The sequence below is a fragment of the Papio anubis genome, chromosome 20 (genome assembly GCF_008728515.1).
Source record: "Papio anubis isolate 15944 chromosome 20, Panubis1.0, whole genome shotgun sequence".
NCBI lineage: Eukaryota > Metazoa > Chordata > Mammalia > Primates > Cercopithecidae > Papio > Papio anubis.
In genome coordinates this window covers 10,056,648-10,070,814 of record NC_044995.1, presented here as the reverse complement: position 1 = coordinate 10,070,814, position 14,167 = coordinate 10,056,648, and the positions used below count along the sequence as shown (strand labels likewise).

Here is a 14,167-nt window from a genome sequence, read left to right as displayed (position 1 = left end):
GCTGTCCCGACCATCATGCTGCAACAAGGATAGGGAATGATCACTATGGTCCTGGCGTCTCCCCTCCCCCACCACTCCCCAAGCACCACTTGAGCTGCTGCCCGGCTCAAGCCAGAAGCTGACTCTGGCCCCCATGGGGACATCAGGCAAGGTCTGGAGACATTTTTGGTTGGGACGGAGGGATGTTCCTGGCATCTAGTGGGTGAAGACTAGGGAAGCTGCCCAACATCCTGCAATGCATAGGAGAGGACACGCCCTGCCCAGAAACACCAGCTCGGCATGGCAGCAGCGTGGAGGCCGGGAAACCCTGATCGCCAGTTTCTTAACGCCCTCCGCCTCCCGGGTTCAAATGATTCTCCTGCCTCAGCCTCCCGAGTAGCTGGGATTACAGGCATACGCCACCATGCCTGCCTAAGTTTGTATTTTTAGTAGAGATGAGGTTTCTCCATGTTGGTCAGGCTGGTCTGAAACGCCCAATCTCAGGCAATCTGCCCGCCTTGGCCTCCCAAAGTGCTGGGATTACAGGTGTGAGCCACCGCACCTGGCTTGCCCCTGGTTTTTAGCCCTTTTTGTTGGGGGTGGGGCGGGGCAGATATAGAAACTTGTGAGAATGTGATGAACGCTCTGAACTCCCTGTAAAAAACGTGCACTGAAGATTTCCGAAGGTTCCGGGAAGTTCCGACGTCCACCCATGAGTCCTCAGCTAAGACTCCCTGCTCTGCTGCCCTCTTCTTCTAAGAGCTGTTGCAATAGCACCTGAATTTCAGAAACAAAAGGCCGGGCGTGGTGGCTCACACCTGTAATCCTAGCACTTTGGGAGGCGGAGGCAGAAGGATTGCTTGAGCTCACGAGTTTGAGACCAGCCTGAGCAACACAGTGAGACACAATCGCTACAAAAAATTTTAAAAATCAGCTTGACGGGGTGGCGTGCGCCCGTGGTCCCAGCCACTCGCGAGGCTGAGGCAGGAGAATTGCTTGAATCCAGGAGACGAAGGTTGCAGTGAGCCGAGATGGCGCCACTGCATTCCAGCCTGGGCCACAGAGCGAGACCCTGTCTCAAAAACAAAAAACAAAAAACAAAAAACAAAAAAAAAAGGAAAGAAACGAACGGCATGGCTTCAGTTCATTATTCAGAGACAAATCCCTGGGGACTGCTACTGGAGCCATCTCTCTGCCGTTTAACTTTGACGACCTGGAGCTCTCTCCATCCTTATTTTTAACATGAGAAAGAAAACAAACAGGGTTTAGCAGGATTTGCACTACAAGAAAGAGGAATTTTCTCCCTGCAAAAGAAATAGAACAGGCCATATTATCCAATGTATCTAAACGAGTTTTAAAGTAAACAAGGTTTGACCCGTTCTCAACTGCCCCCTTGTCCCCACCTCCCAGGGCCACTGCAGAGGTGCTCATATGGGTCTCGCTGTGGCCTCTCCTCCCCCGTTGCTCCCTCTCCACCAGGGGCAAGGAGAGTTCCCTGATACCTGCGGCCTGGCCTCGTCCACCTCCACAGTAAGCTTATTCAAGGCTGGCAGATGTGGAGGTGCACAGGGGGGTCCTGGAGCCAGCAGGTGACCTGTAGCTGCCCAAGTAAGACGGGCTCGGTGGCCCCAATGAGAAAAGTGTCTGTGAGAAGCTGGAGGTACCTGGGATCAGGGAGTGCTCACGGTCAGCCACTGTTAGTCCTTTTGCAAAACAAGATTACAAGGAGAGTTAAGACGCCCTGGCAAAATCCAGATCCTGGATTGGACCTGAAGAAACAAGATTCATCATCCTGGTCTCAGACACCACAAAGTCCAAGATGCCACAGCTGAGGAAGGCCCCATCAGCGCCGCCTCCCCCAGGCCTGGCTCTGGTGTCCTGGGCAGCCCCCACACCCCCACTCAGCCAGCCCCCACCAGTCTCTCTCTGTTTGGACTGAGATGTGGGAGGGGCCTCTCACTGAGAAGTGCCAGAAGGGAGAAGGGCCCTCAAAAGCCCTCAAGTCCCCATGTGGCCTTGACAAGTCACTCTGCTTGCTAAACCTTGTTGGCCTCGCCTGGAAAATGGGAGGACCCGCTCCCAGGAGAGGATGGGTCTGAAGGCATTTTTATAAGCACAGCCCGAGTGGGGATGGGGCTCCAGCCTCAGTCCCCCTAGTCTGTCACCCTCCCAAATCCCTCTCCCGACAGCTCTCAGGGCCGCAGACGTGGGCTGCCTCTTCCCCTTCTCACCAGCACAGCTGACGGTCCCACCCTCCCCATATCCCTTGAAAACGTAAGCCAAAACAAAACACCGCCAAGGGTGCTACTTATAACAAGGTTTTAATAAAATAAAAAGTTCAAGTGCTTCCAATCCCCCAACATACCCCTTTCTGGTGTGGGGGAGGGGAGGGAGCCCCCCACCCCGATAGCACCAGGATAGCACCATGAGAAAGATGAGGTCGCACCCGGCCTCCCTGAGACCCACAGGGGGTGGTGAGGGGAACATGCCCCCAGACACCCCCCAACCTTCCCCCCCACTGTAGACAGCTGCAGAGCTGAGAGCGAACCCAGTCCCCTCGTGAGGACAGTCTCCGGGGAGTGCCACCCCCCGTCAGTTCCACCTCCTCCTGAGGCCTGTACTTTCGGGGAGATGCCGTGGGTGGCCCCTGCCCCTTATGGCTTAGCTCCCTGGGGAGGAAGGGGCTGAGGGAGGCGGACGGCTCCTGCAGTCCTGAGGCTGGGGCAGGGGTGGGAAGGGCAGCAAATGGCCAGGGCTCCCTGTGGGAGTGGGGGTGGCTCAGGGGTCAGCAGTCACAAAGGGTCAGGGGTCAGATCCCTGGGGGCATCCAAACCAACCCCGTTCCAGGGTCAGAGCTATGCTGGAGTCAAGGGTCAGCTCCCTCCCAGAGGTCCAAGGGCTCCTTCTGAAGGTCCTGGGGAGTAGCTAGGAGAGGGACCCTCTCTCCCTGCTGGGCCTCCCCGTCCGGCCTGTCACAGCTCTTCGCCGTCGACATCTAGGTCGATGGAACCGTGGCTGACCACCAGCCGTAGGCGCTTGGGTGGGGAGAAGGGGGCGAAGGCGAGGGCCTGCTTCGGGATCAGGATGGGGCCTGGGGTCCCAGCAGGGGCTGGGGTGGCTGGTGGGGCTGGGGCCAGGCGACGAAGGTCCACACGCACCACGTAAGGCAGCCCATAGCGCCGGGCCCAGTGCCAGTCCTGCTGGGGAACCCAGCGGGCACGGGGGGGCTGGCCCAGGGCCACCAGAGCCTCTCCTCGCAGGCGGCAGTGGGGGCCACAGCCTCCCCATCGGTGCAGGGAGATGCGGGCGGCGTGGTGGGTGGAGAGCACTGGGGCCCTCCGGGGCCGGGGGCGTCGGCGCTTCCGGGGCCGCACTCGGGGCTGGGGCTGAGGCAGCCACTGGAGCCAGAGGGGTGAGGTGTCTGGGCGGGCGCTACAGGCTGGCAGGCGCAGGGGTTGGCAGGCAGCTGTGAAGGTCCAGGTAGCAGGGAGAGGAGGAATAAAGGAGAGGTGAAGTCAGTGCAAGCTGGGCCGGTCCTCCTCTGGACAAGGAGGCGGCTCTGCCCTGCACTCCCCAGAGGAACCATGTAGGCAGAACTGCTCAACAGCGAGGCCTGCCAGGGGCTGAGGGTGGGAGGGAGGGTGCCAGGCTAGGCAGAGAGCTCAGAAGAAAGGAGACAGATGACCAAGAGCACACAGGGTAGGGGCTGCCGGGATAGCAGGGAGGGGTGCTCACCACAGAACGGGTCCCGGCGCAGTGGGGATGGGTGCAGGCAGACCCGAGAGCCCAGCAGGCCCTGTCGGCCGCCGCTGTCCAGGCCTTGCAGCCGCCGCTTGGTCTCACGTAGCTGGTACTTGTCCAGGGGCCGTGGTGGCAACGCAGGCTCCCTAGGTCTCGTTCGGAAAGCTCCTTCGCCTTTCCTGGGAGATCGAGTGGAGGGGAGATGAGAGGCTGGGGTTGAACACACTCAGGGATGGGCCCCGAGGGTGCATTTCTGGGCTCAAGAAGCCCAGATGCCTGGGGCAGCCAGCCTGTCCTGAACCCACCCGCCCTTTGCCTGGTCCCCACCTCTCACAGGTGTAGCATTCACAGTGCTCATTCTTCTCGCCGAAGAAGCCATCGCCGTAGAAGCACGTCACCTCGTCCCCAGGCTCGATGTCCCGGAGCACCTTCACACAGGCGGCGTTCCCATCTGCAGGCACAAACTGAGGGCAAAGCCCACTCAGCGCCCTGGCCCAGGGCACAGGGGAGGGCTCACCCATGCCCCACGCCTGGCCGGACACCCTGGCCCTGAGCGTCCTCTTCTGGAATGGGGCAACAGCCGAGCCCCTAAAAGTGGCATTCGGAGGCGGCTGCCTTGCCCAGGGCCTGTCCTTTGCCTGTAGCCCCTGGACAATCCACCCACTGGCTGGTTTCCACCCCTCCCTGCAGGACGATGATCTAACCTGACCTTCTGGCAGCATGCCGTGCCAGCAGTGCTGACCGCTCCCTCCAGCCTCTGTGGCCTTGTGCCAAGCCCCACCTCTTCTGCCACACCCAAGCCCATCCCCTCCTGAGCTGCCTGCCCCCCACCAAACTGTTCCTTGGCAGCTGAGGTCTGAGCTCTGCCTGCCATGGGCTGCCCCCACTTCTCTGAGGCCCGCCTCCACTCCACAGCCCAATCCGTGTGGGCTCTGGCCCTGCCTTTGGGATCATTCACCCAGGAGCTGCCCCACAGGCTCCTCCCGGGCCCCACACAGCTGTGCCTCCCTCCCTGTTCCCCGTCTAGAAGGGGGCATGACCACTGTCCACCCAACTGTCCATTTATCCATCCACTCAAGACTGACATTTGCCTGGGAGTAGCCCTCGCCACCTGCCTGCCTGACGGCCCCCAGACCAACCGGCCACTACCTCCTAAGTGCGTCACCTCCCACATCCTCATCCTCCTTGCCTCCCTGAAACCCCTACTTGAGTCAGCCCCTCATCACCTCTCTGTGGCCACCCTGCCTCCAGCCTCTCCCCTTTCTGCCAAGCCTCTTGCACATGGGCCTCCAGGGTGACCTAAAACCCAAGCTTCCCATTAAACACCCTGGGGGGAGCTTCCGTGGCTCCCTGGCCCGGGCCACAAGGCCTTGCTGCCCGACCAAAGCTGTCATTGGGCACCCCCAGCCCTCTGGTGTGCCGTGTCCTGCTAGACGCCCTCCTTTGCCCCTGATTTCCTTTAACACCTAGGGAAATTCTGCCTCTCTGTCGATGCCCAGCATGGCGTCGCTTCTGTGAAACCAGATGGTTCTAGATCGCTGGCGAGCTGGCCGCCCTCTCCTGTGCTCAAGGTGGCTAGCGCACACTCGCCCTGCAGAGCCTCTCCAGGTACCGCCTTTTGTTTCCATCCCACCCAGCGTCTGTGTGTGGTGCCAGATCAGGGCCGCGCATTCACTGTCCAAAACCCTCTGGCACACCTGACCAGCCTGCAGTGTTCCTGGGCAACCAACCCCAACCGAGATGAAAAACCAAAGGCCAGGGGTAGCATAGCCAGGACCCCAACTCAGTTCTGACTCTGGAGCTGAAGATCTGGACCCCTTTGTCATGCCTCCCGGGGCGCCCCCCCGAGGTCTGCGCTCCAGAGGGTGCGCCCTCAATGCCTTCCTGGAGCCGACCCTCCTCATTCCTTCCGCTTCCCGGCTATAGGACAACCAGCGGCCTCTCCTCAGTATGTCTGGACAGCATCCTGAGTCGTGACCCCTGACCCCTGGGGCGCTCTGGCCTCCCTGCTCCTGACACCACAGCTGCCTGTGTTGCTCCCTGCAAGGCTGGGAGCTCCCACCACAGGGCCCTGCCTCACTGCCACACTCCCTGCCCAAATTGGCACAGCTCCCAGCTCAGTTTTCAGAGAAGAAAGACGGCCAGCAGCTGGCAACCAGGGTTCCAGCGCAACTGCACAAATAGCCAGGCAACACTGGCCAAGCTGGAGCCCCTTTCTCCTTTTTGGTAGCCTTGTGACCAGATACCCACTCTGCTCCTTCCAGGACCCGTGGGAAGCCGTGGAGACAGGGGGCAGCATTTGGCTCTTTTTTTATTTTTATTTTTGAGACAAGAGTCTCACTCTGTGGCCCAGGCTGGAGTGCAGTGGCGCGATCTCGGCTCACTGCAAGCTCCGCCTCCCGGGTTCACGCCATTCTCCTGCCTCAGCCTCCCGAGTAGCTGGGACTATAGGCACCTGCCACCACGCCTGGCTAATTTTTTGTATTTTTAGTAGAGATGGGGTTTCATCATGGTCTCGATTTCCTGACCTCATGATCTGCCTGCCTCGGCCTCCCAAAGTGCTGGGATTACAGGCGTGAGCCACCACGCCTGGCGAGCATTTGGCTCTTTACTGACCAAAAACCCTTTCCCCAGGCCACAGGCACCCTTTCTTCCCACGTGGCCACTCCTCCCGAATCCCAGGGCCTTACCTTGCAGTTGGGTTTGCAGTCTGGAGCCAGTCGGGGCAGGAGAGAGAAGAGAGGTGGGTGAGCTCAGAGCTCAGTCGCCAAACCCTCCCACTACATCCCTCCAGCTCCGCTTGGCCCCATCCCATCCCGCCCACCCACCTGCCTGACCCTCACCATGGTTGATGAAGGCGGCTGGGCCCAGCCACAGCTGAGCACTTCGCTTGCGGGTTGAGTACATGATGCTGAAGTCATTCTCACCAGCCCTCAGCAGCCCCTCATCCGCCTCCCGCAGCTCTGCGATGCAGCCCACCAGCAGCTCCAGCTTCTCATTCTTTTTCCTGCCAAGAGGCCAGGGGGCGGGGCTGTGGGCAATGCCTGGCCTCCTGCAGGTGCTCAGGGGACTCGGGCCTCCGGCACAGAGGCACCCAGGGAGCAGGGACTCCTGTGCACTGGTGCTGGCTACTGGCGATCCGTCTTCCAGATCCTCCTCTTCCCCTCCCGCCTGGGTGGGCTTCCCTGCTCCAACCTCACAGGACCCTTCTGCTGAAAGCCTTCAGGACAGCACACACACAGCAGATACAGCCCCCATTCTCCCCCCTCACTCTCATAGCACCTCCTGCTCCCAATTCCCTCCTGTCTGGACTCCCCGCTACTCGCCCCACCAGACCCTCAGGCTGGTGCTTCCCCTCTCAGTGTGAGCCTCGCCCTGGGAGCACTTGCTCATTCCTCGCAGCTCCCCTGCAGCGTGTACCAGCCGGGACCAGCGACTGCATGTTGACTTGTCTGCCACCCGCCTCCTCACCAGACTGTGAACCCCGCAGGGGCAGGGTCTTCTCACTGCACTCAGGGGTGTTTAACATGTGGTGGGGGCTCAGGTCACGATGAGGTAAGGACAACGCACCCCTAAGCAGAAGCCTAGTTCTTTCCTGGAAGCCCCAGGAACCCTGGGGTCACATCTGGGGTCTCCCGCTCCAGCAGCACCCTGGTATCCACAAAGGGGTTCCAGGATTAGCCCCACTACCTTCCTAGGATGCCCGGAGGACCAAGCACCTCTCTTTTCCCCGGTTGGCCAGTCCATGAACAGAGGGTCTCTCATCCCCTCTGAGCCCTGTCTCTTCCAAGGAGGCCCAGAGGGAGTCCTGCCCTCTTACCAAGCACGAGTGGACACGATCTTGGCCCCGTTGGTCTCCATGGAGTAGCGCGTGCAGGGCAGGATGGTAAAGCCACTTTCCGGCAGGAAGGCACGGAGGTAGCGATAGACCTGGTGAGGGTGAGGGTGGGGGTGAGGAGGTGGGGCAGGGGCATCTTTGGCCCTCTCTCTCCAGGAATCTAGGCCTGCTCTGCCACTGACTCACTGTGTGGTCTCGGGGGCCTCGTGTTCCCTCTCGGGGCCTCAGTTTCCTCATCCGTCAAATGAAGAGGTTGGAGTACATCTCAGAGGGCCCCCCCCAACTCTCCTCTCCTAGGATTCTCTGAGCCTTGCCTCAGATGGTCCCAAGGGCTAGGAAGTCAGGGGGCCCCAGGGGCTGCCCTGAGGGACTCTAGAGCGTCTGCCAGGCAGGACCAAGCCCGGTGAGCAGGGAGGACACGCGGTGAGGACGGGGGAGGGGAGGGCGCCCTCACGTGGGTCTTGAGGGCAGCCTCCTGCCGCGGGCCCCGGCTCTGGAAGTAGTGGGCCGTCCAGCCTCCCAGCGTCAGGGCCCGGTACGCAGCCTCCAGGTCCCGCTGCCTCAGGAAAGTTTCCAGCGCTGAGCGCAGGTGCTGCTGTCGCCGCAGTGGGGGCACAGGGCTGGGGGAGAGGGCATGCCTGGGTCCCAGGGCCTTCCCGGGCCCCGGCCCCAACCCCCAGTTGGAGCTGAGGGGAGGACCAGGCTGAGGAGAGGGCTGAGGGGCGGCAGTGGTGCAAGGGGAGGGGTCCTGACCCCTCGGGCCCGCCCTCGCCCCCAGGCTGCCTCACCTGACGTTCATCTTATGGGTGCGGAAACCGAGGTAGGGGTCCAGGACGAGGCTGGTGGCCAGGTCGTCGTTCTCGCACAGTTCTCGTGCTGTCACTCTGTCCGGCCCCATGGTGCCCTGCGGACCATGCTGCCTCTGGCAGAGAGCAGGAACAGGTGAGGGCAAGGCAGGCGCGGGGAGCCTGGCGTGGTGCTGACTCCACTCCTGAGCTACTCAGAAGCCGTGGGGGACGCTGGCGAGCCCCACAATCTCATCTGCAAAATGGGGAGAAAAGCAGTGCAGACTTCACCGGGCTGCTGGCGAAGATGGAACGCAACAAGTACTTCTGAGAGTAGGGAAACCCCAGAGCCATGTCAGCCATCACCTTAGCATCTGTATCCCCTCTTGCTCTGCAGGGCAGACACAGGCCCCGTAAACACACAACCCCACGTGCACACGCACACGGGCACCAGGCACACCCATGCACATGCAGACTGACACACGCAGATGCCCCTGCCCATGTGCACAGAGACCCCCCACACACACCCATCTCTGTGGGCCCAGGGAAGGCTGACTGACTGGCAGCCGGGATCACCCTAAAGGCTTAGCAAGGTGGGGAGCCGCTTCACCTCTAGCCCTCAAGGAGGAAAAGTCAAAGCTTCCCGCCAGCCCGAGGTCCCGCCCTCCACCCCCACCACGACCCAGCCTCGGTCTCCGCCCCCTGCCTCCCCGGCAGCCTTCGGGAGTGGTCAGGAGGCTCCGGGTGAAGCCCCAGGCAGCCTGGAGGCGGGTGAGGGGAGGGAGGGCAGGGGAGGGATCCCAGCACCTGCTCCCTCTCCAAGGATTCCAGGGGAGGGGGCTCAGAGGACAAAAGCAGGGGTGGGGTGGGGAGCAAAGGAAGACTATGGGGAGGCAGCACAGGTCAACATTTACAAAAACATGCTTTTAAAGCGGAGCCAGGAGAGAATGGAGAGATGAAGGAAACCACCCAAACCCCTAACCCGGACGGAGGCCAGCCTCGTCCCCGCACCAGGGCACCCCAGGCTCATCTGCGCCAGGGAGGGGAGGAGAAGGAGCGGGAGCTGCAGAGACGGCTGTAGAGGGGTCGGGGACAGACTGGGAGGCTGCAGAAGAGAAAGAGGGGGCGCTGCGGGAGGGCGCCAGGGACGGCGGGGAAGCTGGAGAGGGGACTGGGGGCAAGGACAGAAACGCACATCGGTGGGCACGGTAGGAGGCCAGGCGGGGCAGAAGGCTGCAGCCAGGCCTGGGGGCGCTCAGAGGGGTGTGAGGAAGGGAAGGGGGTGCCAGGGAGGGCAGAGTGCGGGGAAAGGCCTAGGGACCTAGGGAGGAGCCAGATGGGAGACCTGGGGGGGGGGGGCGACCCAGGGACGGTGGAACAGATCCTGGGTGTCCAGTGACTGAGGGGCCTGAGAGGGCCGACAGGGGCCTAGGGATCCAGACGGGGCTTGGTGGGGTCCTGGGGAATCCAGGAAAGGGAGACCCTAGGGAAGGGCCTGGGGGCCCAGGGAGGGGCCTGGGTGGGCGGTGAGAGCCCAGGGCAAGGGACCTGGAGGGTCAGAGGCCAACCTCAGGGTCCAGGGAGAGCCAGGAGAGGGGGAGAGGGGTTAGAGAGAGGTTCTAGGGCACAGAGAGACCTAGAGGGTCCAGGAGGAAGCCTGGAGGGTGAGAGGAGGTCAGGGATTGGCCCTGGGGGTGCAGGGAGGGCCCAGGGGTGACAGAGGGGTCAGGGAGAGGCCCTGAGGGTGCAGGACGAGGCCTAGGGGTGCAGGGAGAAGCCTGGAGGGTGAGGTCAGGGAAAGGCCCTGGGGGGTGCAGGAGAAGGCCTGGGGGTGCAGGGAGAGGCCTGGAGAGTGACAGGAGGTCAGGGAGAGGCCCTGAGGATGCAGGGAGGGCTGTGGACGTAAGAAGGGGGTCAGGGCCCGGGTGAGGAAGCACAGGAAGGAGGCTGCGGTGCCGCGAAGCCCGAGGCCCGGCGAGGGGCCGGGAGACGTGGGTGCCTGGACACGAGGAGGGGCCGGGCGGGGTGGGGGGCAGTCGGGGCAGGGGGCGACTGGGAGCCAAGGCGGCGCGGGGCTGGGGCCGTGAAGGGGCTCAGAGATCGGGCCCCGCGCCGCCCCTCACCCGCTTCTCCTCCTCCTCCTCCTCCTCCTCAGGCGCCCGCGCCGCCGCCGCCAACACCTCCCACTGCCTCCTTCAGCTCTCGTCAAACACTGTCGCCGCACCTCCCATCTGCTCGCCGGGCCCGCCCCGCCAAGGCCACTGAAGTTTCTATTGGTCACGGCTACCGCCACTCCTCCGTTGCTACGAAGCTCCGGCGCTCCCATTGGTCAAGCCCCACTCTTTCCCCGCCCGGTCCTCCTCAGTACCCAGATAAAATCCCGCCACGCCCCCGCCGCCGTCAAACGCCGCGAACTGTTGTCAGTGGATGACATCGCTGTCCCTCAGTCTCTCTCACAGCGACGTGTCCCGCCTCCTTTCCCACTGCGGCCTGAAATCGACGCACTCATTGGCCGAAAGCGCAGTCGCTCCGGGCGAAACTCGGGTTGGGTCGGGTTATTCAGGTCCAAGTGGAAAGAGGGCGGGCTCTGCCAGCACCAGCAGTCGTATATGACTGGCTGGCCTTGGGACAGCTCCTCTTTCCATTGGGTAAGGCATCCGTCCATCACCATAGAGTTGCGGCCTCCCTATTCTCTTTCTCCGAAGAGAGCTTCAGCCGCAGGAGGGAGAAAGCCGGAGCGGGCGGGAGGAAGGCGGTGACTGTGCGCGCACCGCCATCCCTCTCCCCTCCCGCGCCGCGAAGCCTGCGGTTACTAAGGCGACGAAACTTTATTGACAGCTCTGCCTGGCTACAAAGGGCTCTTCAGTCTCTCTCCCTCCCAGACCACTGTCTCTCTCCCTCCCTCCCCGTTTACACCGCTGCGTTTCGGGAGTATCCACAGCCACTCTGTGGGACCTTCCCGCGATATGAACGGGGTCGGATGGAGGGGAGGCTGAGGGAGGAGCAGGGGCTTTTGAGACAAGCCCTGACTCCTGGGGCGCTCCCCTGGGGCACCCCCTAATTGGGATCACCCCCTACCTCAATCCTGCAGGCAAACGTAACTAACAATTCATCATAATTACGCCCAGAATAATAAGCTCCGCACTCAGAACAGGCGGTCTTTGTTTGCTTGTTTGTTTGTTTCGCCACAGCCATCCTTCGCTTAACGACACTGATACCATCTGGGCAGTGTGTGTTCAGGCGATGTCGTCATCCTGCCAACATCCTAGAGCAACATCACTCACACCTACGTGGCAGGGCTGCGGGCACCTGGGCTGTAAGGTGGCCGGCGGCTCCTGGGCCACACAGCTGTGCGGCAGGTTACTGGCCGGTAACACAATGTAGGCGCTTGTGTGTCTACTCATAGAAAAGGTACCGTAAAAATTCGGTATTACAATTTTATAGGATCACTGTCAGACATGCGGTTCACCTGTATAGCTATAAATAGTGGGCCCTTAAAACAATGCATGGCACAGAGTAGGTGCTGTTTTTGGGGGGTGTGTGTGTGTTTGAGACAGAGTATTGCTCTCTTGCCCAGGCTGGAGTGCAGTGGAGTGATCTCGGCTCACTGCAGCCTCCGCTTCCCAGGTTCAAGCGATTCTTCTGCCTCAGCCTCCCAAGAAGCTGGGATTACAGGCATGCGCTACCACACCCGGCTAATTTTGTTTTAGACGGAGTTCCCGCTTGTTGCCCAGACTGGAGTGGAATGGTGCGATCTCGGCTCACTGCAACCTCCACCACCCAGGTTCAAGCGATTCTCCTGCCTCAGCCTCCCAAGTAGCTGAGATTACAGGCATGCACGACCACACTCGGCTCTTTTTTTTTTTTTTTTTTTTGGAGACGGGGTTTCACCATGTTGGTCAGGCTGCTCTCGAACTCCTGACCTCAGGTGATCCACCTGCCTCAGCCTCCCAAAGTGCTGGGATTACAGGCGTGAGCCACCGTGCCTGGCATGTATTGTGTTTTGAGACAGGGTCATCCTCTGTGGCCCAGGTTGGAGTGCAGTGGTGGAATGATGGCTCACTGCAGCCTCAACCTCCTGGGTTCAAGCAATCCTCTGCCTCAGCCTCCTGAGTAGCTGGGACCACAGACACATGCCACCATGCCCAGTTAATTCTTTAATTTTTTGTAGAGACAGGGTCTCTCCGTGGGCTTATTCAAGTGATGCTCCCTTCCCTCTCTCTCTCTCTCTCTTTTTTTTTTTGAGACAGGGTCTTGCTCTGTCATCCAGGCTGGAATGCAGTGGTGTGATCTCGGCTCTCTGCCTCCCAGATGCAAGTGATTCTCCTGCCTCAGCCTCCTGAGTAGCTGGGATTACAGGTGCCCACCACGATGCCCGGCTAATTTTTGTATTTTTAGTATAGGTGTGGTTTCACCATGTTGACTAGGCTGGTCTTGAACTCCTGACCTCAGGTGATCCATCTGCCTCAGCTTCCCAAAGTGCTGGGATTACAGGTGTGAGCCACTGCGCCTGGCCTAGGCACTTTGTTAATATGTACCAAATGAATGTATGAATGACCAACCAATAAGGATGAAGCTGATAGTCTCTGCGTTGCTCTGTGACTTTGAGGAAGTGACTTGCCATCTCTGGGCTTCAGGTTCCCATCTATAAAACAGAGACCATACACTTGTTTGGCTTCCAGCTTCCCACCCTTTGTTCATGCTATTTCTTCTCCAACAAGGACTATCCCTTAGCCCCATGCTTTACCTCCCTAATCTCTCGTGAGCTCTGAAATACTCCCTAACTCAGGCAGGCACCACTACAGCTAAAGTCGACCACACCTTTCTCAGGACCATCACTTTGGCCAGGACCATGCTGGCAGAAGGGAACTGGGGCTGGAGACTTGCCATGGAGCAGCCAGAAGAGACAGAGGTAGACAGAGGTGGCCGTACAAGGGAAAGGTGATGCCTGCTGTAACTCTCTGTTCATCAGTGGGGAGAGACAGGTGACCAGCTCCAGAAGAGAAAAGCAGCCTTACCCAGGGAGGGGGAAATGGCAAGCATAAAGGACTCCATAAAAACCTCAGCTAACTGGAAAAGTCGTATCAGTGTGTATGAAGTACAGTCCTTCTGCTAGTGGGTGGGCGTACACTCTAGAGAAACTCTCCGACTTGGAATAAAGAGATAAACGCAAGAATGCTCGCTATCCTGTTTGTAACAGTGAGGAACTGGAAATGGTCTCCGTGTCCATCTCCTGAACAATGGATACATGGGTCCTGGTGTATTGATACAGGGGAACACCATAGGTCAGTGAAAGTAGATGCACCAGCATCCCATATATTACCAGAAGTCTACAATGGCATTGCAGAAGTCTACAATTGCATTGACACGAAGTTTTAAAACACATAAAATGGTCAGGCACGGCTGCTCATGCCTGTAATCCCAGCACTTTGGGAGGCCAAGGCAGGTAGATCACCTGAGGTCGGAAGTTCGACACCAGCCTGGCCAACATGGTGAAACCCCGTCTCTACTAAAAATACAAAACTTACCCAGGCATGGTGGTGGGCGCCTGTAATCCCAGCTACTTAGGAGGCTGAGGCAGGAGAATTGCTTGAACATGGGAGGCAGAGGTTGAGGTGAGCTGGAGGTTGCAGTGAGCCAAGACTGCGCCACTATACTCCAGCCTGGACAACAAGAGCGAAATTCCATCTCAAAAAACAAAACAAAGCAAAACAAAACAATGGTTGCATATGGATACATGTTGCAAAAGGATACACACATGAAGGGCGTGACTAACACAGGATGGGAGAGGGAAGCTGCGGCCCTTGAGGTGGAGAGGAAAGAA

General features: G+C 59.9%; 1 protein-coding gene across 4 annotated transcripts; it reads right to left on the bottom strand.

Annotated features, from left to right (window-relative positions):
- Positions 1 to 2,281: 2,281 nt before the first annotated feature.
- On the bottom strand, positions 2,282 to 10,586 carry KMT5C (lysine methyltransferase 5C). 4 transcript variants are annotated; one of them, XM_009195358.4, is made up of 9 exons: positions 10,467 to 10,586; positions 8,347 to 8,599; positions 8,013 to 8,196; positions 7,541 to 7,650; positions 6,564 to 6,727; positions 6,411 to 6,430; positions 4,048 to 4,184; positions 3,715 to 3,899; positions 2,282 to 3,445 (listed from the first exon to the last, which is right to left on the bottom strand). In XM_009195358.4, the coding sequence occupies exons 2-9, from the start codon at positions 8,454 to 8,456 to the stop codon at positions 2,952 to 2,954; spliced, it is 1,404 nt and encodes a 467-aa protein (XP_009193622.1). In that variant the 5' UTR covers positions 8,457 to 8,599; positions 10,467 to 10,586; the 3' UTR covers positions 2,282 to 2,951. The 4 variants fall into 4 exon arrangements, with proteins under 4 accessions (XP_009193622.1, XP_003916173.1, XP_017808184.1 ...); XM_003916124.5 differs by having other exon boundaries at positions 8,013 to 8,178; XM_017952695.3 differs by lacking the exon at positions 10,467 to 10,586 and having other exon boundaries at positions 8,347 to 8,993.
- Between the last annotated feature and the right edge of the window lie 3,581 nt (positions 10,587 to 14,167).